General features: G+C 35.9%; 1 protein-coding gene across 10 annotated transcripts in view; it reads left to right on the top strand.

Annotated features, from left to right (window-relative positions):
- Nucleotides 1-26,775, top strand: part of cfap221 (cilia and flagella associated protein 221) — a 32,090-nt gene extending 5,315 nt beyond the window's left edge. For 9 of the 10 annotated variants that reach the window (XM_049470007.1, XM_049470006.1, XM_049470004.1 and 6 more), the window contains 21 exons: nucleotides 6,289-6,389; nucleotides 7,097-7,183; nucleotides 7,696-7,791; nucleotides 11,422-11,522; nucleotides 12,426-12,529; nucleotides 12,790-12,949; nucleotides 13,795-13,900; nucleotides 15,287-15,413; nucleotides 15,759-15,867; nucleotides 16,028-16,115; nucleotides 16,625-16,714; nucleotides 16,789-16,884; nucleotides 17,221-17,314; nucleotides 18,533-18,627; nucleotides 20,782-20,862; nucleotides 22,768-22,875; nucleotides 22,968-23,129; nucleotides 24,295-24,402; nucleotides 25,362-25,462; nucleotides 25,572-25,667; nucleotides 26,172-26,775. In XM_049470007.1, the coding sequence (XP_049325964.1) occupies nucleotides 6,289-6,389; nucleotides 7,097-7,183; nucleotides 7,696-7,791; nucleotides 11,422-11,522; nucleotides 12,426-12,529; nucleotides 12,790-12,949; nucleotides 13,795-13,900; nucleotides 15,287-15,413; nucleotides 15,759-15,867; nucleotides 16,028-16,115; nucleotides 16,625-16,714; nucleotides 16,789-16,884; nucleotides 17,221-17,314; nucleotides 18,533-18,627; nucleotides 20,782-20,862; nucleotides 22,768-22,875; nucleotides 22,968-23,129; nucleotides 24,295-24,402; nucleotides 25,362-25,462; nucleotides 25,572-25,667; nucleotides 26,172-26,271 (2,210 nt within the window). In that variant the 3' untranslated portion in view covers nucleotides 26,272-26,775. Of the gene's footprint in view, nucleotides 1-4,717; nucleotides 4,865-6,288; nucleotides 6,390-7,096; nucleotides 7,184-7,695; nucleotides 7,792-11,421; nucleotides 11,523-12,425; nucleotides 12,530-12,789; nucleotides 12,950-13,794; nucleotides 13,901-15,286; nucleotides 15,414-15,758; nucleotides 15,868-16,027; nucleotides 16,116-16,624; nucleotides 16,715-16,788; nucleotides 16,885-17,220; nucleotides 17,315-18,532; nucleotides 18,628-20,781; nucleotides 20,863-22,767; nucleotides 22,876-22,967; nucleotides 23,130-24,294; nucleotides 24,403-25,361; nucleotides 25,463-25,571; nucleotides 25,668-26,171 lie in introns of those variants that run through there. The other variant, XM_022674750.2, reaches the window with a different exon arrangement.
- Nucleotides 26,776-27,922: the final 1,147 nt, after the last annotated feature.

The raw sequence follows: 27,922 nt of genomic DNA, 5'->3' as shown, positions 1-27,922 counted from the left end.
ACAAAAGTGGCTCGAGTGTTGTTCAGTTACAGGATTACACCGCAGTCTACGACAGGGAAGTCACCTGCAGAGATGTTACAAGGTAGAAAACTTAGGTCAACCTTAGACCTGGTGCATCCAGACTTAAAGAGGAGGGTGATTGAGAAACAGGATAAACAGAAGAAGAGTCACGACAAGCAATGCCAGGGTCGAGAATTTGAACAAGGAGTTGTGGTAATGACAAGGAATTTCAGTCATGGTCCTAAATGGATTCGAGGACTCATTGAAGAAGTGACGGGTCCAGTATCCTACAAGGTCAGACTGGGTGATGGCAAAATTGTACGAAGACATGTGGATCAGATTTTGGCTGGAGCTGAGAACAGTCAGATCTCAGAGAGGAATATGTCAGACAGACTTTCAAATCCACTGTCGTTAGAAACAGACATAGCTGAAACTGTCACAATCTCAGAAAAGGAACAGACAAAGGACTTTGTCAAGGACTCTGAGATTCCACATCCGCAGGGACAATCCGTGAGTGCCAGTGTCAGGACTCACGATTCTCAGAGTGGTGAAACAACATTGCGTCGCTCTCAAAGGACTGTAAGGAAGCCTACTCACTTACAGGACTATGAACAGTAAAAAAAAAAAAAGAAAAAGAAAGAGAGAGAGAACTGAAAACGAAAGAAACAAGAGAGGACACAATTGTTATGTTCATGTTATTGTTAATGCTAAAAGCTTGTTGTTTCTAGGTTTACTGATTTAGGTGAAAAAAAATGCCTACCTACTTTGTACTGAATGCAAATGGAAAAAGAAATTAGTTCTTGTGAAACAGTATCATAAACGTTTTTTTTGTGTGTTGTTTTTTCATTAAGTGAACTCTTTAAGAGGAGGGAAATATGTAGTAATGTGAATGTGTAAATGGTAATGTATTTGAGAACCAGTAGGAGGCTCTAGAGGAGAGCTACTGTGAGTGTCTTAGAAGAAGAAAAGCCAGTTGAAGCTGATAGCTGCCCAGAGAACAATGTTGTTGTGAGTTCATGCACTTGGTTAATTAAAGACAACCTAAAGGTATGTTTGGTCTGTCTTTTTTGTACTTTTGATATCACGGATATCACACTGTTTGACAGTTCTTAACTGGCCAATGCCAGTGGCATTAGCTCTGTGATTGCAGTCAAACACTTTGTTTGATTTTGCTTGTTTAAGCACTACCTTAACCGGGGGGTGCTAAATGTACCCATTATACAGTAGTTGGGTAATTTATGCGCACACCTTCCAGTAGTGTGTTTGTCTCAGTTAGAGTGAAGTTTATAGCATTAATGTTCACTTTGTAGGAGATGCTGACCTAATCATTACAAACTGTGATGTGAGATGGTCAGGATCAGTGCATGATGCACGAATCCTTAAGGAGAGCATTTTTTTAAGAACTTTCAGTAAAAGCCCTCAGGTGGCATAATACTTAGTGACGGTGGTTACCCACTCTAACCCTGGTTAATGACACCTTTTGGAGCAGTGAACACAGATGAACAAATGAACAGTTAAATGAGGTCCTAAAAAGACGCTTTGCTTCCTTGAGCTAACTACATGTTGAGCCAAAGCAAGCGTGCAACATCATCTGCACCTGCATTATTCTTTACAATATAGCAGCAACACGTAAGGTCCCTCTCTACATTGATGGACTGTGGGCTCTTCCTCAGCCCCAAGATGGAGGTTTTAACTTGATGCAGCCACCTCTTCATCCTGATGGACCGGCTGGACACCTGTGAGAATGAGGAATGCCATGTTAAACCTTTTTTTTACTTGTGATATTTGAAATTATACATATATATATATATATATATATATATATATATATATATATATATATATATATATATATATTTACCAATTGTGATGTGTTTACAATGTCTTCTAAAACGGATTTATTAACGAATTATTAAGTGTTCAAATAAAAAAATATTTCTTAAAGTGGTTCATTAAAGAAACCTCTTTCCCACCAACAGAAAATGTTTAAACATCATTTGTCCAGCAGATGGCCATATAGAAGTGTTTTAAAATAATAGAAAAAAATCCAGATCTAGAAATCCTTATCCTGTGATACCTGGATCAGTTCGATCCAGTCTGAACATGTTTTTAAAAAACGTGGAGAAAACCTGTGAGATTATTTTAATCTTTTATAGGGGAATTTGTTAAGATTTTCACACTACATGACTGATCGGTTACACAGGGTCACAAACTACAGATATTTTCATCATGGGAAATCACTCACCTGGCTTCTCTCCAGACGAGAACACACCCTAAACTGAAATAAACAGACATACTTACTAGGAGTGTGACGAGATATCGTGCCACGAGATCTCGCGAGATTAAATGTGACGATATTTCTCGTCAAGCTTAAACCTGTCTCGCGGGAGAGAAAAAAAAAACAGTTTAATGTGGACTTTTTAAGAGGGATCTGGCAACCCAGTAGCAGCGAGCGTGAGAGCAGCACTCAGCAGAAGAGGAAAATTCGGGCATTTGTATAGAACAGAGGTCACTAATGGGCGGACCGCGGTCCGGACCCAAACCTTGTCCAATGCGGACCCAAACCGATAAACTACTGAGAAGGATTTAATTGTGCGGCGCAGTAAACTCACAGACCAATCACGTGTGGCGTAAGATCACCAAACGCTCTCTTCAGTCAATCAGATCTATGCAGACGCGGTATGGAAAAAAATAAATAAATTAACACACCGCTCCTCACGCGGGATCGAACCCGTGTTGTACCGCGGCCGTGAAAAAAACGCCTTTATAAGGAGATAGGGAGCCCGAGAACGGGTGGAAAAACGAGAACGGGCGGAAACTAGTCACGCCGAGCGCGACAGAGAGACAGGGGATAAATGTAAACAAAATCTGTCCAGAGAGACATTTCTTCTTCTTCTATATTTTTACATCATTCACTTCAAACAACCTTACAGAATATAGCACTTAATTATTTAATATAATTATATATATACAATAAACGGTAACAGACTGACCAACAAGGCACAATCCATATATAAATACTGTAAGTAAATCCTACACGTGACTGTTTCATAGGCAGCTGTACTAATCCCTTAGCTCTGTACTGTATTTAAAACATGTTCTGTCTCTGTTTGCACTTCAAGCATAGTCTTAATATGACTGGCTATGGTTATGAATAGTTAAATTACAAGAGATTTAGGAGAAAAAAAAACACAAACATTGTCTTAATATGACTGGTTGTGGTTTGCACTTATTGTTTGCACTATGTAAGACCTAGAAAAGTTGTATTTTTATTTATTTATTTTTATTTCAATTCCTTATAGAATCAATGTGTGAGAGAAACCAGTCTGTTAAGTTTGCGGTATATGATTTTGTCAAAAAAAAAAAAAAGTTTTCTTTAAAATGTAATTTTTAAATCTCGTCTCGTCTCGTTATCGTGAACCCAATATCGTGTCTCGTCTCGTGGTATTAGTGTCTCGTAACACCCCTATTAGTTACACATTATTCTACTTTCTGAAATTAAAGAAATATTTAGAACAACTAGTTCATAATTATTTTTAATTTAAAGTTTTTAGCTTTTAGCTTCATTCACCTCATTTATAGAGGACTAGGTCATAGGTCAGCAATAGGTGGCCTGCGGGTTCCCTGTCTCTCTGTTGCGCTTGGCGTGACTTTTTTCCACCCGTTCTCGGGCTCCCTTTCTTATTATAAGGGTGTTTTTTCCCAGTAGTAACTCAGTTTACTAGCTGGGGCAGCGGTAGTATATTGGACAGCGATCTGGGCGACTCAGGTTCGATCCCTGCGCGAGGAGAGGTGTGTTTATTCATTTATTTTTTATTTTCTTCCTGGGCTTCATTTTCCAAAAACAGATTTTTTTGTGGCCCACCACGTAATGGCTTGGAAAATATCTGGCCCATGGCCAAAACTAATTGCCAACCCCTGATCTAGAGGTTAACACTCATTTCATGATATAACAGTGGGAATAGTAGGGTGGTCAGAGTCTCCATAAACAGCTCTGGTGTGTTTTGGACCTTCTTTCTTTATGTGATCTCATTGGCTGTATGTAGCCACTGCTCCTGACTCCTAGTCGCTGACTGAGTCAGATAGTAAACGTGTTTAATATTTGCTGGGCATCTGCAACTCATCTGCGATCAGTCAGCGATGGTTCGGCGAGCGTCTTTCAGTGGTTCACATTATGCGATGATCCCCGATTTCCCTTTGGCGATCAGTAAAAAACTGTCTGCGACTGAAAAACTGGCCCAAAATCGTATAGTGTGAACCAGACATTAGATCTCCCGATCCAGATCTCCCTATCTCTTGATCTCTAGTGGCAAGTTTTTCAAAACTTTTAATCCTGATTAAATGTTTCCAGATAATCAAATCCCCCCTTTTCATATCAAAGATTAAAATAATCTCACAGGTTTTCTCCACGTTTTTTAAAAACATGTTCAGACTGGATAGAACTGATCCAGGTATCACAGGATAAGGATTTCTAGATCTGGATTTTTTTCTATTATTTTAAAACACTTCTATATGGCCATCTGCTGGACAAATGATGTTTAAACATTTTCTGTTAGAGATTTCTTTAATGAACCACTTTAAGAAATATTTTTTTATTTGAACACTTAATAATTCGTTAATAAATCTGTTTTAGAAGACATTGTAAACACATCACAATTGGTAAATAATAATTTCAAATATCACAAGTAAAAAAAAGGTTTAACATGGCATTCCTCATTCTCACAGGTGTCCAGCCGGTCCATCAGGATGAAGAGGTGGCTGCATCAAGTTAAAACCTCCATCTTGGGGCTGAGGAAGAGCCCACAGTCCATCAATGTAGAGAGGGACCTTACGTGTTGCTGCTATATTGTAAAGAATAATGCAGGTGCAGATGATGTTGCACGCTTGCTTTGGCTCAACATGTAGTTAGCTCAAGGAAGCAAAGTTTCTGTTAAACCCAAAAAAACAAATTATTCACAGTTGTTTCTTTTTTGCCAATATATTTGAATAAAGGTTATCACTGTTTTGTTACACTGTAAAAATATGTTTTTTCATGTCTGAATGTGTTTTAATACACACCTACAGAACACAGGTTTATTTTCATGTAATTTCTGTGCAAAGTGTGTTCTCAACTCTCAATCCAGTTTGAATCCACCGCTCAAGGTGGGATAAAAAATCATCCTGTTATTTGGTATCAAAATTATCCAAGATTTCTACATAACGTTTTTAAATACCGAGTTGAAGCATTTAATTCTGTATGAAGGCTCGATTGGAAACCTAGATCCAAATCTTCAGGATAACATAACCCATTATCTGTTTAAAAAAAACATTTTTCAAGTGTAATCCAACTAGATTAATTTTATTCTTTCTGATACGTTTTGATAAAATGGCCCCAGATCTCCAGATTTCCAGATCTCTTAAGATCTGCAGATATAGATCTGCAGCAGCAGTGAAGAAGTCATTGCTAAGATGACTAAATTAGAGAAGCACACAGGCCTGGGTCAGAATCTAAAAAAAGAATGAAAAGTTTTCTAAAACTTTTGACCGGTAGAGTGAAAAGTTTACTTTTCCTCTGCTGTTAGATTCTCTTGGTTATAACAGAACCAAGGAAACGGACAGTAAAGGGAATCTCAGCCAAATAAACCTAGCTAATATACATTTAGTTTAATCCACAACAACACAGTGCATTTCTATTACTCTGGGTAGTAAAAATAAAAACAAAAAGCCCAAATTATTCTGTGTAGCAGTGGTGATATGATATGATATGATATGATATGATATGATATGGCACAACCCAAATAAGATTTTCTGCAGACTGTAACAGAATCCATGATCCAACATGTCTAATGATACTAATAAAGCACTACAAGTACAATAAATGACACTGGACAGATATAATCTGTCGTTATTAATACAGTAATGGAAAATGAGAACAGTGTGAATGAATTTTCCATTTGCTACAAACAAAAAAAAGTGCCCATATGACCCTAAAATAATATCACCATATTTTAGGGTATTTTTGTGATAACGATATTCAAAATGTTTGGCAATATTTTTGCATACAGTTCAATATGGCACACCACTTATTCCAGGTTGTCTCAAATATTGTCACAAATATTGTTTTATATAAATGTTTTTTATTTTTAAAACAGTATCTTATTTTTGTATTATATTTTTATGTATTTGTGAACCCCGCATTGGAGCAGAAAATCATAATATGTACATAACTACTATAAAGTACTTCAATTTACTTTAATTCATTATTATTGGCTTTTTCCACATCTGTTTGTTTATTTTGTTTTTCTTTAGGGGTTTATGTCAAGTTTAGGAGCAATAATACAGTTGAAGTGGACCCACTAGAGCTTCATTTCCGTGGGTTTGAGGTGGGAAGGAACTACAAAAAGGTTTTGGTATGTGACGTGTTTTTAGACATTTATTATAAAAAGTATACTGCACATGATATTTTATAATACACTATAATTGAACTCGGGTGTTCCAGTCTTTTCCATGAACACAGTTGTATAAGACCAAGCACCTACTCATGCAGACGGTTCTACAGACGGGTCTCTCTCAGGAGCTCAGTGAACTCCAGTGTGTTCTGTGATTGGATGCAGCACCTGTGCAACAAGTCCAGGGGGGAGGGGGGAGGGGGGGCGGTTATGGTGTGGGGTTGTTTTGCAGGAGTTGGGTTCGGCCCCTTATTTCCAGTAAAAGGAAATCTTAATGCTTTATTATACCATGGGGCTTTGCACAACTTCATGCTCTCAACTTCGCAGGAAAAATTGCGGCTGACTCCTTTCTGATCCAAGCAAAGTGCATTTACAAAATATGTATTAAATCGTTTTAGTAGGTGGTAATGTTTTATACTCTGGTGTGTTGAATGGATAAGCTTTTATATCTGATGCAAAGATTAAATTGTTGAACTCTTAGCAAGTCTGTCCTTCAACATACTTAAAATATTCATCTTACACAATAAAACACCATTTAATAATCAAGAGCTTTTATCATGGAATAAAGTAAAAACAATAAATACGTTTCTGCCAGTATGCATGATCTAATGACAAAGTTTACCACCTGAGAAAATCTACAAACTAATCATATTTTTTGTATTATTTAGAAACTCATCAATATTTCTTCTGATGTGCTCGACGTTCACATTCTCCCCACCCAAACGAAGTACTTTCACACTGAGTATACCAAAAAGGTAATTATACAAACACTCAGCAACTTTATTATGAAGATAAAAAGTCCTGGTTATATTTAGTGCAGTGCAGTGTGTGACATTTACAGATTTGTTTTGACGTTTACATGTTCAACCTGCTTTTTTATTTTTAAAAAAGTATTTTTAACATGCTACAAACGTATATAAGAAAATGCTATATTGCCCAGCTGGTAGGTCACTTATTATTGTATTTAGTATTTTGGCAAATCAATAGAAACATACATTTATTCAGCTTTTTGTTCAAATATTTATTTATTTTTATATATGTTCTATATAAATATAATAAATGTAAACTATATGACAGTTCTGTCACTCGATTAGCCTAAATTACTAGTAAGAAATGTGTGATATAGCATTTTCACAGTATTAGTATTTTTATATAACTTATCGTGAGTAAAAGCACACATTTAATGAGAAATGATTCAGTTGTAGACAGAATCAGGAAGTGGAAGATGCCTGTAAATATTTCTTTAAATGTCTGTGTTTTCTTGCAGAATCGACTCGTTCCAGGACTCTCCTACACCATTACTGTGCGCTTCAGTCCCGATGAGTGGAGGTACTTTTATGACAGCATCCGGGTTCATTGCCAGGTAGGCCATAGACCACTGAACATGTGTCTTCATTCTGTAATCAGTGTCATCCAATAATAGGTACTGTAATTATTTACTGCTAATTCTTTTATATAACTTAATATTCATATTGTTTACTAAAATTACTAATTATTTTTTGTGTATTTAAAGAGAATAAAAACAATAAACAAAGCTAAAAAGAAATATTCATATTGCCACATATCTTGCATCCTCAAGATTTACACCTTTTCAGTTTAATTTTGGATCATTTCTATTGCTTCAGCCATCATAGAATTATTTGTACTATAATGATCAAAATGTGAAAAATAGAAATCATGGCGTTTGAGTGCCAGCAACAGCATATGCACAAAATACACACTACAATACACACAGCATGTGTAACTGCATAAGTACAGCAAAATATAAATAAATTCAAAAATCTCATTTCTACAATTCCCCCCAGGGACCAGATGTATGAGAAGTGTAAATGCAAAATGTTAAGTTGATACTTAAGTAAGTCTGAATAAAAAAGCATTCTTTTGATGTTTTAATATAGATTTGAAATTAATAATCAATCAATCAACCTTTATTTTGACTCGGATGTACATTGAGGGCAGCCCTCATTTTCAATGTAGCCGATCATTTACAGAAACAGGGATAGACATAACAGAGAAAATAAAGCGTAAATTTAAATATTGTAAAATATCAGTAAATAAAATATAAAAATAGATAAAAAGAATAAAAGTAGAATTAGAATAAAATAGAAATAATAATAATAATAACAAAAAATTAATACAATTAAATTAATGATTATAATTAAGTATGGTTTAATTGACAAAAAATTAAGATCAAAAGATGGTTAGACTAATTCAACAAAAATGGGTTAAAATGAGCTAAAACTAACTTGTACATAATACAATAAAAATTCTAATAAATAAATGAAATAACAAAAATAAAAGCAATAATAATAATAATAATAATAATAATAATAGTAATAACAATAAAAGAAAATCAAAATAAGATAAAAAGCAAAAATACAAAAATATTAAAAATAATACAAATAATAATATAATAACTATAATAATAAAAAATAAATAAAATGAAAATAAAATAAGGAAACAAAATAAAAAAAGGAAATAAAACTAAAAGAAGAACTAAAATAAAAGTAAGAATAAATGAGATTAAGTAAAACAGAAGAGGCTGTCTGAAGGTGGTTAGATATTAATAGTTTAAAATGATTTAGGGACACCAGTGAGCTGAGTTTTAGAGTTTTAGGGTTTCCTGTAGTGAACTTTAGCTCACTGGTGCTGCTCTGTAGCTAAAAACAGATTTTCACAGTTCAGTAAAGACTCTTTAAACCTGGCAGCTGATCCAATCACTGGAGCGAGTCTGATAATTACTGTTTTTTACACTCATTAATGAAGTGATGTATTCTGGCAAATGACCGGAGAGAGTCTTATAAATAAAAATCATCCAGTGTTTCCCTTCTTACCGTTAAAGATGGCGTACAGCTCACAGTGATGAGTTCTGTATGGATCTCCAGTGATGAACCTCAGTGCAGAGTGATACACTGGGTCCAGTAATTTGAGAGAGCATGTTTATAAATAATGTCCAGCACTGACAGTAAAGTTGCCTCAACTAATCTTTTTCTGGCGTGCATGAGGGAGAGGGGGGGGGGGGGGGTCTATAAAAATAACCCAGCTTCTGTCTGCATTTACTGATTAGTTTAGTTATGTGTGGTTTAAAACTGAGTTTATCATCCAGCCATGTGCCAAGATATTTATACTCTGTGACTCAATGCTGGATCCTCCCAGGGTTGTAATATTTACAGTGCTAAAATCAGTATTTAGAGATCTGGAAAACAACATAAACTTAGTTTTCATGGCATTTAAAACTAGTTTGCGCTTATACAATGCAACTTGTAAGGCATTAAATGAGCTTTGTAATTTTCTTGTGGCAGCCTGAACAGAATCAGCTGAGCAATATAAAATTGTGTCATCTGCATAAAGGTGGATTTTGCAGTCTGAGGTAAAAGCAGAGGCAGCAATATCATTTATGTATATATTAAATAGAACTGGACCCAAAATTGAACCTTTTGGGACGCCTTTAGTCACAGATACCAAATCTGATTTAAAATTATTCAATGACATGGACTGTTTTCTGTCAGTGAGGTAGTTTTGAATCCATTCCAGAACAGATTCATCAAAGCCAATCATTTCTAAATTCCTTAAAAGAAGAGAGTGATCAACTGTGTCGAAGGCTTTTGTTAAGTCAATAAAAATATCTGCACAGTGTTTCTTCTTGTCCATTTCTGAATAGAGATCATTTAAAACCAATGTTGTAGCAGAGATAGTGCTGTGTCCTTCTCTAAAACCAGACTGATATTTAGTTAAAACAGAATTTTCTAGAAGAAATGATTTCAATTGTTGGTTCACTAGAGATTCTAACATCTTTGCTAAACACGACAGTTTTGAGATTGGTCTATAATTATTTAACTCTGTTGTCTCACCACCTTTAAGCAGATGAATTACATGAGCTGTTTTCCAGACCCTGGGAATTCTGCAAGATAAAACTGAGAGATTAAAAATCTATAAAATGTTTTCTAAAATAATTGGGGCTGCGAGACGCAATAAAAAGGGGTCCAGCCCATCTTCTCCAGTGGCTTTTCGTGGATTAATTTTAGCCAGGGCATTAGCAACTAAATATGGAGAAAATGGCTGAAGTGAGAAATAAATAGATGGAGAAATAAACTGTTATAGCATGAACATTAGAGAGCACACAGCCAACACAGAACAAGCAGTTTATCATAGTATAGAAGCTACAAGGCCTAAAGTATTCACCTAAAGTATCCTGGGGGTAATCACTAATAGGGGTGTGCCATATTGTATCAGATTCAATAATATCGCCAACATTTTTAAATATTGCAAATTATATTATACCCTGAAATATGGCGCCATATCACCCACCCCTGATTATCACAGCAGGGTTCTACTTTTATACTGTTTTTAGCAAAAGAAAAAATCGCACTGTTCTCATTTCCCATTATATATCTACTAGAGACAGATTATATCTGTGCAGTATCATTTATTTTACTTTAATCCTGGATATATGGAGATATATGGAGTGTATTATTATTATCATGACATTCTAGATTACTGACTTCTGTTACAAATCTGATCAATTTTGTTTTTAATATGTTAGTTAGGGGTGTGCCATATAATATCATATGCAATAGTAAAATGTAATTTATGTTTTGTTGTATTGGTGTATTCTTAAAATACTTTTTTACATAAACAGAATTTGTAAATGTATAACATTGTGTAAAATAATGTGGACACCTGGACAGGGATGTCCGTGACCAATACAATACTGTAAACATGAGTTACACAAATATACAAATACACATGAAAGAAAAGCTTTGTACATTCCCTATTCTAAATTTTATTTTTCAGTATGTTACATTGAGCAACAGTAAGTGTGTGGAGACCAGTGTAGATTGTGTTCTCTATAGAGTTCTCTACGTTTTGTTGAAAAGTATTTTAACATAAAGAAAAATGAGTACTGGGGTGTGTATTTATTTATTTATTTATTTATTTATGTGTATGATATCTGCTTCAGATGCATTTTGATGTCGTACACTTTTCTCATCAGGGAGAGGAAAACTTGCTGGTTCCAGTCCATGCGTATCCTGTGATTGATGATCTGCATATTCCATCCCACATCTACCTGCCAGCGGTGCCACTGGGTCACAGGTACCTGTGTCCCCTGTTTAAGGCTGACCTTTGATTATATGAATTGGGTTTAATTGGGATACAGTAGCTGCACAAGGCCACACATCTGCATACATACACTTATAATAGAAGAAAAAGTCTAGAAATGTGGGATTGTAGTGCTATTCAAAAGATAATCAGTGAATGATTAGAATGTGCACTTATTTGGGCCATATACACATTCAGAACTGGTGTGTAACTCATGTGTTAAACAACATGCCAAACATCTCAGCATGGACTTGTAGAGGTTCCTAATTGTGTTCCATACATGCAATATTTCATCCCATGCCGCTCCAATATTCCTGCATTTTTGTTACAACATTTGTAACTCACCCTACTTTTTGTAAAGACACATTCTGGTGCTCTAGTCCAACAGGACAGTGCTTATCTACATACTGCTGCCATCTCAATATGCAGGATGCTCTTGGATGTGCTATTAATTCCCACCCTACTGTAAAATCTACTGGAATATTCAGGCTGCATGAGATTATTATTATTGCGGGACACCAGTAGGAACCTCTATAACTCCATACTGAGACATCTGGCTTGTCTGTTTACTCAGCACAGTGTGCTCAGCCAGCGCACGGAACCAGTGCTGATGTGACAAAACTTGTAGTGTTCTCTGGGTTCTCCAGTTTTAGCTACTGGAACAGTAAAAAAAAGACTTAAATGAGTGAAACAATGTTCACATATGATGAAGAGCATTATAAATGTGTTATATTGAAGAAAAATTAAATAGTATTAGCAATTAAACAATCTTTACATATTGGATTCCAATATGGATTCCTAATTCCCTTCCTCCACTAAGCAAAAATGTGTTTTTAAGTTTGAATGTTGTTTATAGGTTTTCACTAATAGTACTACACTGTTCCTTTTGTTTTGAAGCATCGCTCATGTGATTCCTTTGAGCTGCAGCTGTCCAATAGACTTTGAGTTCCAGGTTCACTGCTTGCAGCCTCATGAGGCATTCACCATACAGCCATTGTCAGGTAAAGCTTAAATAAACCTGCTATATAAGAGTATAAGATAGAGGTTTGTGGACAGCCGTAAAGGATGTGTTGGAGATGAATTTGTTCAGTTGTCTGTCTATTGGATTCTTTGTTGTGTGTTAACGATCATTCTTGATTAATTCCTGAGCACCTGTATAAAAATCAATAATATATAAACAATATAATTAACTATAATATATTAAAATGATGTAAACTCATGTTTAATACGCTTCTTCTCTTTCTTCTGTTTGTGATTCTAGGAGTCATCCCAGCTAATGGGAAGACGGACTTTACAGTCACGTTCAGACCAGACCAGTATGGCACAGCTGAAATCACCCTGCAGCTGCTCATCTCTCAGTTTAACTCCAAGCCTTTCGTCTGCACACTGACTGCATCCTGTTCTCCCCAGTGTACTCGAGGGTACTGCCAGATCTCTCTAGTATTATTCCTAATGATCTTCTTACTGAAGTTTTGCGATGTGTGGAAATATCCTGTGTGAATAGGGCTGGACTCAAAATGTACTGTATTTAAGGGACTATAAGGCGCGCCGGATCATAAGACGCACTTTCAATAAACGCTTATTTTTTTGGCCTATTTTCGTACGTAAGGTGCACTGTATTATAAGGAGCATTACGCGACACTAGTAAGGAACAGGGGTGTGCCCGTTTTTGCCTTTCAGCGGCAAGACCTGTTAAAATAAGCTAAGTTAAGTATACAAAACTGTAATTCAAACTAGTGCTGGATGTTAATCTACGCATATTTCTCACTGTTTATTTGGTTGAGTAAAGTGCTTCTGTTTATTTACAGTAAGCTTAGATTAAGTAAGCCAGGGTGATATTAGCTAGCGGTTCATCCTACGTAGCTTAATTTAATAAGGTAAACATGCAAACTACAGTCCAATATACTCACCTCTGAATGGCGAAAGAGCTAGCGCTTAATGTGGCTAGGAGCTAATGCTAATGCTGCTGGAGAACTGAACTGAATCTCCTGTATAACTCTGTACTTCAGCGGAGTGTCTTTACTGCTCCTTAATACCTGACTGATAGAATTCATACATAAGGAGCACCGAAGATATGGGGGAAAATTAAAGTATTTAAATTATCCTTATAGTGCAAAAAAAATACAGTATATCTGGTTATACATGCTGGTGATATATACGGTCTGATCCAGTGTGATGAATTATTTTAAATGAAGCTTTGTTATTGCTGCAGCACTTTATTACACAAGCATAGGATAGAATTCTACTCTTTTCTCATTTGCATTAGGCAACCAGGGAAAAATGAAAAGAGTAATACAATTCTCCAAGACCGAAAACCAGAGGTGCTGCTGTCTCTGCCAGCTGATCGCAGGATCAAGCTCCAAAGATTTCAGGTCAGTATACACTACATATGTTATAATTGATCAATCTGAAAATCTTGGCCAGATATAACATTGATCATTAACAGTGGCTTGCAAAAGTATTTATACCCCTTGAACTTTTCCACATTTTGTCACTTTACAACCACAACATTAAATGTATTTTATTGAGATTTTAAGAGATAGTCAAACACAAAATATTGCATAAGTGTGAAGTGGAGCAGAAATGCTTCTCCACAACTTTATCTCTGATCTGTCTGGTGAGTTCCTTGGTTTTCATGATGCTGTTTGTTCACTAGTGTTCACTAATAAACCACTGAGGCCTTCACAGAACAGCTGTATTTATACTGAGACTAAATTACACACAGCTGCACTCTAATTAAGTGACTTCTGAAGGCAGTTGACTGCACTGGATTTTATTTTAGGGGTTTTAGAGTATAGGGGGTTGAATATTTTTGCATGTCACATTTTTCAGATTTTTATTTAATCATTTTTTTGAAAACCGTGTATCATTTTCATTTCACTTCACACTTATGCAAAACTTTGTTGTTGTCTATCACTTTAAATCCTAAAAGTTTACGGTTGTAATGTGACAAAATGTGGAAGAGTTGAAAGGGTATGAATACTTTTGTGAGCCACTGTATTTCTAGCAGCTTTTGAGTCTAATATTAGAACATGTGATTTATCTCTAATAGGAGAAAGTTGTGTGATATCCATAATTTCACACCTTTACACCGTCCTCGATACAGCTGATGTAAGACCTCTCTTCTACAGAGAGAAAGACGAATACAGTGCCCTCAAAAGTACTGGAACAGTGAGGTCAATCCCATTATTTCTGCTGTAGACTAAAAACATAAAAAAATGACATGAAAAGATCATTATGAGACAAAATATCATTATTTCAGCTTTTATTTCCTTAATATCCAAGTTTTTACACAACAGAAACATTATGAGTGCTGTAATAAAAAAAAACAGCTGTTGGTGACATCAGCACCAAGAATCAGAGGGCAGAAGTGAAGGCATCACAATATACTGTTCACAGCAAAAGTACAGAGACTGTTCCAGAAGATGAAAACCACTATTAACCAGGTGAAGAGTGATGGAAAAGCTAAAGAGAAAGAAAGGATCTGCACATGATCTCAAACATACCAGCTCATCTGTGAAACACAGTGGAGGTAGTGTCATGGCTTATTCTGGGATGGGCCCATTAATCCTCATCATTGATATAAAGTGAAGTCAGAAGTCCACAGAAACATTTTGTCTGTGAATAAAACCTGAAATGTTGATATTAAACTCAAATGTTTTCAGCCTACAGCAGAAAAAATAGATCGGCCTCAACGTTCCAATATTATTGGAGGGGAATGTATTTCTACATTAATTTTCTATCCATCATTTTTACAGCATAAAAAGAAGATTAAACCAGACGATTCTCCTCAGAGCTCTGCTGTGGATGTGTCCACTCCTGCTGGACTTGCCAAGATGCTCCTTCAACCCCACGATAAACTGAGCTACAAGCTCCTCCGTGAGGGTGCGTACCAACACTAATGTTTTTATTTCGCAGTAGAAGTGAATGATTAGTAGATAGCAGAAAATCTCTGGTGAAATAATAGTTTTACATGAGGTAGGTATTCATTTAATGCATAAGATGAGAAATCTAATCATTTCCCAGTGCATACACTCCATTTACTGAAACGAGTTTTCAACATCAGGCTTAAATTTGTTTTATTGTGGCAGCATGTCTCAAAATATGATCAATTTCTATTGCTCAGTCCTTCAGCTTATACTAGTTTAAATTGAATGTTTACATATTATATTATATTATATTATACACTTTATCCAATAAATGCTTTCTTTTTGTGTTTTATTTTTAAAGCTATGTCACATACTCAGACAGCACACCAAACAAGACAGATGAAAGAAGCTTCACTTGAAAATAAAGTTCAATTTAATGTTCAGAAGGAGAGAGCTAATCACCTTCAATGGTATGACCTGTAACACACACACACACATAATGTACACACACACACACACACACACACACATAATGTAGACACACACACACACACACACACAAATAATGTACACACACACACACACACACACACTTTACTTTTTTGAGTTTCTTACACTGTTTCTTTTCAGGCAGGTGAATCTAGGTGAACTCTTGTCCTCAACAGAGCAGAAAATGAAGATTTTGCAGGAACAAGAGTTTGCAGCTGCTGAGTATAAAGTAAGGTCACTGACTCGTTATCATTAAAACTGTGGTTCTTACTTACTTTTATCTTACCAGAACCAAATTCATTGTGTTTGTTAACATGTATATCCAAAAAAATCTAAATCTGATCTGATTGTGATTCCACAGATTGTAAAAATATTAGAACTTTAGAATAGTTCAGATAGTTGACTGTAGCCTGTAGCCAAATCTTTTTATATATTTTCCTTTATATATTATCTTTTTATCCCTTTTTCCTTTATAGTCTTTATTATGTAAACAGACATTGAGACCAGTCTTTATCTGTGTAGTTGTGATCTAATCAAGGACATGAATGAAATGGCAATATTTAATTTTTGTGGTTTTTTTTTACCTGTTCTTTTAACCTGTTCTGTTAACCTTATAAAATCAAATAAAAATAGTTTAGTGGGTTTGATAATCACAGCAGGGTCAGATGTATGCGTTTATATTGGTTAGAGCTCAACCTGGGATTTGAATATACACTTAATTACATGTTTTTATTTCAGGCAGGAAGAGACTCAGGGGGCAGGGAGGCAGATTTTAACAGTGTCTTGCCAAAACTGTCACTGCACCGTGTTCAGCGAAATGCAGAGCAGGTAAAAACATCACATCTTTTTAAAACTTCTTTAGTAAAACACAATATTAAAACAATACTGTAATACTGTTGCAGACGCCTCACCACCTTCCTGCATTCAGTGTGAATGTCAGCAGTCAGCTGGAGGTCAGGCAGCGGCTGCTTAGACTCTTTCAACAAGCTGCTTATAAGGTAAATAATGTTGTGTTGATTGTGATCAGCTTTTACTGACCATAAGCATGCACTCACCTTGATGTGTCACTAAGGCCAATTTAAGGTGGAATTTTAAATCAGTAGTCTAGTTAGACTTGGAGAAGTGTGCATTATTTTTATTATCATTATCCATTATTTATTATCCAAGTTCACAATAAAAAAAACAAAACATTCCTGGCTAGTTAACTTCCAGCTTTAATTCAGTGTGAATTCACAGAGGTGGAAGGTGTATTTAAATGTATACCTACTATGTTTTTTATATAGTTTTATTATGCAGCACTGTTGATTTAAGGATATTTGTTATTTGTGATACAGGTCATTCTGCAGTGTCGTATGAAAAATAGACTGCTGGTGCTTCAAAAACTGGCCTCCAATATAAGGAAGAAAGTAGAAGGACATAAAGGAACAGGTAGGACAAATCCTAAAATGAGCTTTAAACAGTAGTATTTTGGTTTTGTTTGAAAGTTTACATGCACTCTTCATGAGAAGAATAAATGTGCAGTATACAATCTTTAATACAAAAAACAGTTTGAATCAAACATCTGTTAAACGAGTTGAGGATGAAGCACACTTTTTTATCATTTTACGAAAAGTCAGTGTATTATTGGGTTATATACAGTGTTACAGTGGAAAAACACAAAAGGAGTACCTTATAAGAACTATAGGAGTTTTGAGCAATTATGCAACTTGCACTCTGAAAATGAAAATGGTTGAGGCCCACAAAGCAGGAGAAGGTTATAAGGAGATAGATAAGCATTTTCAGGTTCTCATTTCCTCAGTTCACAAGATAAGGTCTAGAGGAACAAGAAACAAGAGACAGCAGCATCCCAAAGAACATTTAAACAACCCCGGTGCATCTTACAAAGTTCTGAGGACCATTTAGGTAAAAATTGATGTTTGAAGAAAAAAGGGAACACAGAGTTTCATGAGAAGAACACCTCTCCATCCGTTAAGCATGGGGGTGGGTCAATCATGTTATGGGGTTGTGTTGCAGCCAAAGACATGGAGAACAAGAATGAATTTAATGGAATTATATCGTAGTCTGGAAACAAACAGAACACCAAGTTGAAAAGAGTAGGAGCTTCTACAAACAGAGGTTTTACAACAGACCTCATAGTTCCCTGATCTGAACACCACTGAAAACCAGGAGTCAGGAAGAACAGAAGACTGTTGTGAGGAAGAATGGTTTAAATCCCTTAAATAAGAACTAAATCACACAGCGTTTACAGGCTGTAATACATGCCAATAGGGGGTGCTAGAAGATACTTGTCTTGCAGGGTGTCCAAACTTTCAAAGTGTGTTTCGTCTTTAACTTGCTCAGTGGATCACAGTAACAGTCATTTATTAGCAGGGGTGCACAAATTTAGCGTGCCTTGTATAATAAATCAGTAACATAATTATTGTGAGAAACTGAGGTTTTTAGAAGTTTTTAGGGTTTCTATTTTTCAGGCCTGTATGAACCCAGCCGAGCAAAACCAGCTGAGCAGAAATATTTCACACCTATTTTAAAGTTTGATTTTGTCTATTAAATATATTAAAGTGTGTTATTGATATTAAAGTCCATGATAAATATATGATTAATTTATGTCCATGTTTGTATGTACTTTTTGGTTTCCTTTTTCTTTAGAACCGGAGGAAAAAACACTTTTAAAGATGTCACCAGAAAAGTTATTATCCTGTATGTCGCCCAGCTTTACTCCCACAGACCAACAAGACCAGTTTGTAAGTGCTCGTCAGCAACTGATTTACAGTGAATTGTATTTGCCTGATGCTCTAATTCAGAGCCACTGATATTTAAATCATGTTACACAAGTGGGTAAATTGTTTATAGTCATGCCCAGAAACTCTTATTAGAGTAACATGATGTATATGACAGTACATGATGGTATAGACACTACACTCACAGTAATTAAATATCATTTTAGGCACTACTGAGTTCTTCAGCCAGCAGAAGGTGTATTTTTTTGTCCTACTTATCATACATTTTTCCAATAATCAACAAAGTTTTATATTAGGCAAAGATAACCTGAGTAAATATAAAAAGCACTTTTTAAATAATAATTTTATTTAATAAAGGAAAAAAAAACAATCTATCCCTGTGTGTAAAAGTATTAAATCTAATAACAGGGTTGTGCCACTCTCGGCTGCAACAACTACAATTATTCTTTACCGATAACTAGCAATCAGTCTTTCACATCTCTGTGGAGGAAAGATCATTGTCCTGCTGCAGAACCCAAGTACACCTGAGCTTGAGGTCACTAACAGAGGGCCGGATATTCTCCTTCAGGGTTTTCTGGTAAACTGCAGATCAATTACAGCAAGTCCTCCAGACCCTGAGCAGCAAATTAGCACCAGACCATCACACTACCACCACCATGTTTTACATTCAGGATGATGTTCTTTTTCTGAAATTATGTGTTAGATTTATGCCAGATATAACGGGACACACATCTTCCAAAAAGTTCCACTTTTATCACATCAGTCCAAATAATATCTACACAGTTCTGGGATCATCAAGATGATTGTTGGTAAATGTGAGTTGGGTCGTTGTGTTCTTTTTGGTCAGCAGTGTTTTTTTATGCATTTTCACCCAGTCTCTTTCTTATTAATATCATTACCACTGATCTTAACTGAGGCGAGTGAGATCCTGCAGTTCTTTAAATGTTGTTCTGGGTTCTTTTGGGATCTTCTGGATGAGTTCTTCATGCCCTTTTGAGGTGATTTAAGTTGGCCGGTTACTCCTGGGAAGGTTCACCAGTGTTCCATGTTTTCTCCATTAGTGAATAATAGTGAATCACTGTGGTTCTCTGGAGTCTCAAAGCTTTAGACATGACTTTATAACCTTTTCCTGACTGATAGATGATCAATAACTTTTGTTGAGTTTCTTCAGATGGGAGTTTAATAATAATAATAATGTGCTGCTTTTTGAGATCTTTTATCTGCTTCATGTTGTCAGACAGGTTGTGTTTAAGTGATTTCTTGATTCTACAGGTCTGGCGGTAATCAGGCCTGGTTGTGCTTAGTATTTAAATTAAACTCAGCTTTTCAAAAAGTGTAATTAATCAAGTTCATTTATGGGGGAGGGGGCGAACACTAGGGCTAGATCGGGCTAGATTCACACATTGGTTTGGATATTTTGTTACAATAATAAATTAAATCATCATTTATAAACTGCTTTTTATATTACCTCAGTTTATATTTGTTTGATATTAAAGTTTGTTTGATAATCTGAAAAATATCAGTATGACAAAAATGCAAAAACAAAAGAATTTGTAGGGGGCAAATACTTTTTCATGCCACTGTAGTTAGAGTAGTAAACACTGCCTCTAGGTGATCAAACATAACACAGCATTTTCAACAAATCCTTAGTTGCACTGTCATTCATAACATAAAAAATCACATCCTTAATATACTGTGCAAAACCCTGGGCAAATTATAGTCAAGTTTTATTTATATCCTCTTTTTTAGCCAGCTATAAGTCAATATAAGCTACAATTCAGTTTTTTTATTTGGTCTCCTGTGCAGAATGCCTCTACTTCAGATATATTTTTCTTGTTGTTTTGTTTGTTTGTTTAAAGTCTATCTACATTTTTTGGATTTTTAGTTCTGAGAATTCTGAAGGCTGTTCCTAAAGCTTTGGTCCCTTTATGTAGATTATGTTTGTTTTGCTGAAGGTCTCATTGTGTGATGTTATAATTTCTGCATTCAGCGGTGCACCCCCCTAAGTTAACATAGCTAAGCTTTAAATTCTATAAACAGTACAGTGGGGGTTCATTTGCTTTGTCCATCTTCTTAGTCTGAACAATTTTTTAACAAAACACTGCAAAACCTCATGCTGCACAGTTATGAAGGCTTATAACCTGCTTGTTTTTTCAGGCTGTAAAACAACTTGGACATGTTTCTGAGAGGACTTTTAGATCAGATTTGACCACCAGCATTCCTTTTTTCAGTCTGAAGGTACAGAAAGATCTTTCCTTATTAACATTATTTTATATACAGTTACACACACACACACACACTTTGGACCGGTTAATGGTTGTATTTATTTGAGTTATTAATAATCCTTTGCCACAATAAAAACTAAGAAAACAGTGAGCCATATCACTGGATAAGAACATCTGAAACTTTGACAGACACTTTAGCCATGTGAAATGTTTGGCCATATTTTTACAGAAGCTCTGTGTTAGGGTTGTTAGGAAAGGTTAGATGCGTTAAGCCAGACATTACACTTCCACAATACACACTCCGTCCACTGGGGGGGGGGGGTCTCTCTCTTTTTAAGGTCCTGAAGTGAAGTCTTTATAGGAAGGCCTCAGGTATGGGATTGGGTCCTAGTGCAGCACTTGCTATGAACCACTAGCTAACCCCCTTTACCAAACACTGTCTAGAGGAGTCGAAGGTCAGTTAACGAGGGTCCCTAACCCAATGACTATGTGTTGCTGCTACCCAATAGTGAAGTGTGGTGTATGAGGCTAATGAGTGTGAATGAGAACTGTGGGAGTTTCACTCGTCTGAAGTTCCCAAGCTTTGACTCGACAGCCCAAGCACACAAAGATAATGTTTAAAGGGGTAGGCAGCAAACCAAAAGGTGCATCAGTGTTCAGTGAGCGTGGAGAGGGATTCCAGACCTTCCACCATCTTCAATACATCCAGGCCTCACTCCTGCACCAGGACCCAGTCCCATACCTCAGGCCTTCCTTTAAAGACTCCACTTCAGCACCTCAAGAAGAGAGACCCCCCCGCTCCCCCAATGGACAGTGGTGTATTGTGGAAGTGTAATGTCTGGCATAATGCATCTAACTTTTCCTGACAGTATAAACAGTAAAAGTGGCAATAAATCTTTATTTCACTTCTTTAGAAGCATATACTCTTTGTTATACATTGCCTGGCCACCAAAAAAAAACACACTGTAATATTTGGTTGTACCGCCTTTAGCTTTGATTGCAGCACACATTCACTGTGGCATTGTTTCATAAACTTTTCACCAAGATCTTGCAGCAGCATTGATGATGGTAGAGTCTGACCAACCGCTGCACAAAGCAGCTCTTCTCCATCCAGCACATCCCAAAGATTCTCAATGAGGTTAAGATCTGGACTCTGTGGTGAACTCTCTCTCAATCCATGTGTGAAAATGATGATCTCATGCTCCCTGAATCACTCTTTCACTATTCCAGCTCCATCAATCCTGATATTGTTATCTTGGAATATGCTCGTGTTCATCAGAGAAGATAAAATCCATTGATGGAATAATCTGATCTATATTCAGTATATTCAGGTAGAGTCAGCTGACCTCATTCTTTCAGCACATACTGTTACTGAACCTAAACCTGCAGAACAACTGCAGCATCAACCAACCAACACATCATTTACTCACTTACATCCAGGTGGAGACCTTGTTTGGCCAGGCGGTGTATTATACACTCATGTATTCTACTTTTTCTCTCATTTTGACACTTTTTGTTTATAGTCCAGCAAAAAAAAAGGTTTATCTAAATTTGTCTTTGTTGCAAATTTTAATACTTTTTTTCATTTGTGTGCAAGATATCAATTAAACAGTGACCCAGAGCACAGGTACATAACACTAATGAACCACTTCAGACTGTGTTTAGCTATAGGTACTGCTGCTCCGGGGGGAGGGGTGTAAGAAGCTATTGGAATAAAGGGAGGGCAATCGTTTTTCCACACAGGGGGATTGAGTGTTGAATATCTTTTTTTTATTAAATCAAATTTATTTTATAACCCTTTTTAAAACTTGCAAAGTAGCTTTGCAGAAATCTGATCGTAGGACAAACAACACAATCATGTAAATTATTATTATTATATGAAATGAACATTATATGAATGAGTACTTTTGTTTTTTAGTTTCCTCAGCATTACAGACTCATGGGTTATCAAGAAGTGTCTGTCTATGATGCTGGAGCCTCTTTTATTAACTCCAAGCTCTGTAGACCTTTACGCACTGGAGCACAGGTAACACACTGGTTGTTATGTGCATTAATAAGATATTTAAAGTTTTTAAAGCGTTTCTGTGGTGTGTGATTGGGTGTTGTGTGTTTTTAAAGGATGAGCTGTTGCCCACAGTGATGTTTTCTGCTGTGGAGCTCTGCGAGGAGAAGGAGCTGCAGCAGGAAGAGGAACTTGGATCAGAGTTTAACAACCCTTTGAGTTTTACTGCTCCTGAAAATCTGATAAATCCAGTTACCGCTCAGCCTCTCAGGATCTTTGTAAAATTCTCTATATACTTTTACTAAGGGTGTAATGATACATCTGAGAAAAATGAAGAGAGTGCTTCAGTTTCTGAATCAGTTTCTCTGATTTTGCTATTTATAGGTTTATGTTTGAGTAAAATGAACATTGTTGTTTTATTCTATAAACTACAGACAACATTTCTCCCAAATTACAAATAAAAATATTCTCATTTAGAGCATTTATTTACAGAAAATGAGAAATGACTGAAATAACAAAAAAGATGCAGAACTTTCAGACCTCAAATAATGCAAAGAAAACAAGTTCATATTCATAAAGTTTTAAGAGTTCAGAAATTTTGGATAACTTTATGCTACTTCTGGTGCACAAATTCAAGCAGTTCAGTTTGGTTTGATCTTCCTCTTGATTATATTCCAGAGGTTTTCAATTTGATAAAATCAAAGAAACTCATCATTTTTAAGTGCTCTCTTATTTTTCCAGAGCTGTTTATGAACATCTTTAAACAATAGCTGCAGCCAGTATGAAGAGTCTGATCACAGTGCTATTCAGAGGGAAGATAAGGTTGACAAATTGTAAAATGTAAAAATGAGACTGATATGATCTACACAGGCAGAAATAGTGTTTAACATTTGTGTAACGCAACATGGAAGACGTCTAGGCCTGGAGTTATAAAGTGTCCTGCAATAATCAGTCCCACGCAGCTTTAAAACACCTGCAGGTTTTGCTTTGCAGTTGCAGGACCTCATTGACAAAATGCTGGATCAGCACTAGTCTAAATTGTATTGATTTATTGTTCGCTGTAACCTTTATATTCTTTACACATATCAATATTATTTAACATTTTCTGCTGGGTGCAACTATTGTGATGTATATGTGTATACATTATAAGTGTATATGCTTTTGTAATTAGCGTAATTTGTTTTTATTATTATTTTATTATAAAATGTTCTTCTATTAAGTTCTAATTACCGGACTACATGGATATATAATGGCTTATGTATAAAACAGTGGTTTATTGTGGTTTCCATGAAAGCTGTGCCAGTCATTTAATTTATTGTTTTTACTCTGTAATATTATTTTGATTATTATGAGGTTCTAGAGATCTTACCCAAGATTGTGCTTCAATCACACCGTGCTGAACTGATTTAACCATTGATGCTCTTTATTTAATGATTATTTCAGAACCCTGCTCCCAGTCTGTTCGCCTACAAACCAACCCCACATCCCCTGGAGACTGACCCGGAGCTCCCGGCGCACCCGGCCTCCAGAGGCAGCATTACAGGAAATAAGGTTGTGAAAGAAAACCAAATTCATTCACAAATACCCTTACGTGTTAGCCTGCATCATTTTGTATAGTTGACATTTTGTTGTTGTGAAATATTTACAGGAATAATAAATACAGTACTGAGTTAAGAGGAATATTTCACGTTTGAGTTTAAGAATGTGAATTTAGTTTTTCAACTTAAACTTTATTTGGCCTATTTGAAGCATTTTGGTTTCCACACATAACAATTTCAGAAAATGTATAACATTAAATTATAGAAGCCAATGGGATTATTTCTTTAACTGATGATTTTAACTGCTCTCTCACTGTGTGGAACATCAAAACCGGTTTAATATCTTTCATAAGAATTTGGAAAATATATTTGAATATATTGAAGAATTTGGAAATAACTTGATGAACAGTAGAGCATGTAATCTGTCAGATGTGTATCGTTATGTGATGTCATTGATTTAGATATTGTAGTTAACCCTCTGTGACATAAATGATATTTTTCTGGAGTTTTCAGATTTTGACCAATAACACCAAAAACATGAAGGGTAGAATAAAGAGGTCTGCTGGACACGCGATGAGAACCCATCATGATTAATCTAATAAAAACTGAGTAATTGCACAAGGCAACAAATATCAAAACAGATTTATTAAGTTTAGAACAAGAATGTAAGAATATAGTAAGAATATAAATATCCAAATAAACTTCTTTACATATTATTGTATGTATACATATATGCACTTACTTATGACACACGTATTGTACTGGACGTAAATTTGCCATGTAACATTATATTAAAGATAAAAAAATAAATAAACAAGCAAATAAACAAAAAAGTAAGTAAACAATAAATAAAATACTGTATGGGATGGTATGAAAATGTGTAATAACCAAAAACTAGTTTGTTGGCTGAAGGCAACATTATGCCATAGAGGGTTCATCTCTTGTCTTCTGTTTTTGTGATTCTTCTTGCAGGACATTATTAAAGGAATTATGGTATGGAAGAAGTTTCCCTCCATGGCCCTGACCTTGTTTTCCAATACTTCACTAACGTCCAGTAACTGGGCCTCACGCAGGTAACAATTACATCCATTTATTTCAATCTAAAACATGTTGTATACTGGAACAATTTATTATTATTATTATTATTATTATTATTATTATTATTATTATCATTGTGCACAGGTCTGATCCCTTCAGCAGTTCTGTTCTGCCTCTGGAAGCCCCGCCCCCCCTGTCTGATCTTCCTCACAGCATCCGAGAAGAGACTCTCTCTGGAGCGTAAGACTTAATGATCTATTTTTCAGGTTTCCTCAATATAGCTTTTAAGATTTTAAACGCACAATTCAACACATGCTATTTTAATTAATTACACAAAATCCTTGATCATAAAAAGACAAATAACAGGACACACTGTATATCTCCAGAACACACTTATTATTCAAATTAAAAATAAAAATGCTACAAATGCTTCACAAAGAGATTCCTCTATAGCATTACTCAATCAATTATTTGTTCACCTTAATTTGTCCATCTCCAGGTTAAATGTGTTTAAATGTGAATTCCAAGATACCTTTCTGCTCAACACAGAGTGGAGAGATATCTGTAGATTTAATTCAGCTCAGACTTTTTACATTTCTGTTAAACATTTACATCAGTGGCTCGTGATGTTTTTTGGTGATTAGACCGTGGTCTTTATTGCTCCACACAACAAACACTCTTATGAGGATAAATCACAAAAATGTAAAAATGAATGAAACTAATGTAAAAATGTTCTGTTAACAGGACTGAAGGTACTGGGGTTAGTCTTACTCCTGAAATGGTTTTGGCCGAGTTCACAGTTTCTGATAATTCCCCTCCTAAACCAGCAAAAGAAGACGACTAAAGACGGCGGATAATAAAAACACATTTTCACAAAGTTTCATGGTGTTGAAATAGGCAGGCCCTCAAAGTGCCTTTTCTTTTCTTACCTGTAGTTTGTGCTGAAATGTGTCAGCTGAGGGGTTAATACAGCACAGTGACACGCTTAAAGTCAGGTGCATAACTTTGTCATCCCTGGTAATATTTCATATTTATTGGTTTTGAGTCACTGTACCTGCTAACACTGATGTTCTGTCCTGCAGGCCACTGAACAATTTTTACTCTTATTTGATGATAATTTGAGCAAAATCAACATAAATTAACTTGTATATTTAGTTTGTTTGCATGTCTTTATAGCTAGATATGAACAGCTGCTGGAATCACAAAGCAGCAAACTTGGCTCCAGAGTTTTAGCCAGGATTAAATATTTTAAATCTATACAGAGCTTACAAATATTGTTTCTTTATTTGTTGAAAAAACATGTACAAATGTGTTTAAAATAATTAAATAAAATTATTTTTTAACTAAAGATGTTTTTAGAGCTCAGTTCTTTTAACCAAGATGTGTTTTATCAAACGTGTTAAATTACATAAAATGAGGTAGTAGCCTGATGATAAACCATCAGATTTTGGAATAAATTGCAACATGAAGCAAAACATTAGATACGGGGCAGCGAGTGGTCCAGCGGTCTAAAGCGCTGCCACTATGAGCGGGAGGTCGCAGGTTTGAACCCCCGCTCATGCAGCTTTACCATCAAGCTGCCGGCGCTCAGAGGGAGCAGGTGGGTAGATAGCGCTCTCTCCCCACATCACTGCTAGGGTGATGTCTGCAGCACAGGGCATCTGTGAGCTGATGTATCAGAACCGAGTCGCTGCGCTTTCCTCCGAGTGTTAGCGCTGTGATGCTACTCGGTAATGCTGCATCAGCAGCAGCTCGAAAAGAAGCGGTGGCTGACTTCTCATGTATCAGAGGAAGCATGTGTTAGTCTTCACCCTCCTGATGTGTTGGAGCATCACTAGTGATAGGGGTCCTAATGAAGGGGTTGGGCAATTGGCCGTGTAAATTGGGGAGAAAATGGGAAAAATTTGAAATAAAAATGATATTAAAAATATATAGCCGCAAGCGGCAATTGACGGTCCAAGCACGGCCACATAGCTTAGCAAAAAAAAAAGAATCTTGAGAAAAGGCCTTATGCTTCAGAACATATGGATCTAAATGTGTTTGAATCGCAATCACAAGAATTTCCCAACTCTCTTTACACACTTCAAATACTCACCGGAAACTGCTTCTCTTCAGGGTTTACAGCTGTGTTACTGATATAAGAGCAGCTTATTAGTCTTAATATATATCAATATCCAATAATTTAGGGGTATTATTGAATTTGTTTGTACTGGGAATCATTCAGCTGCTGCAGCATGTGACACACGGGGCTATTATATTAAAAAAACAAAACAAAACCCCTTCTTTTACCACTACGGACACAGTCAATGGCGCCCTCTTTTGGATGCTCCATGCTACTGACATAAGAACAGCTTATTAACTATAATATATAGCAAAATCCAACACGTTAAGGGTATTTAGGCAGGTTTAATGTGGTGTCTTGCTGCACTCTAGTGGTCATTTGGTGAAACAATAAAAAAAATACCAATACTGACTACAAAATGTTACATATCAAA

This window comes from Astyanax mexicanus, chromosome 21 (genome assembly GCF_023375975.1).
Source record: "Astyanax mexicanus isolate ESR-SI-001 chromosome 21, AstMex3_surface, whole genome shotgun sequence".
Taxonomy (NCBI): domain Eukaryota; kingdom Metazoa; phylum Chordata; class Actinopteri; order Characiformes; family Acestrorhamphidae; genus Astyanax; species Astyanax mexicanus.
This window is presented reverse-complemented; position numbering and strand designations above follow the sequence as displayed.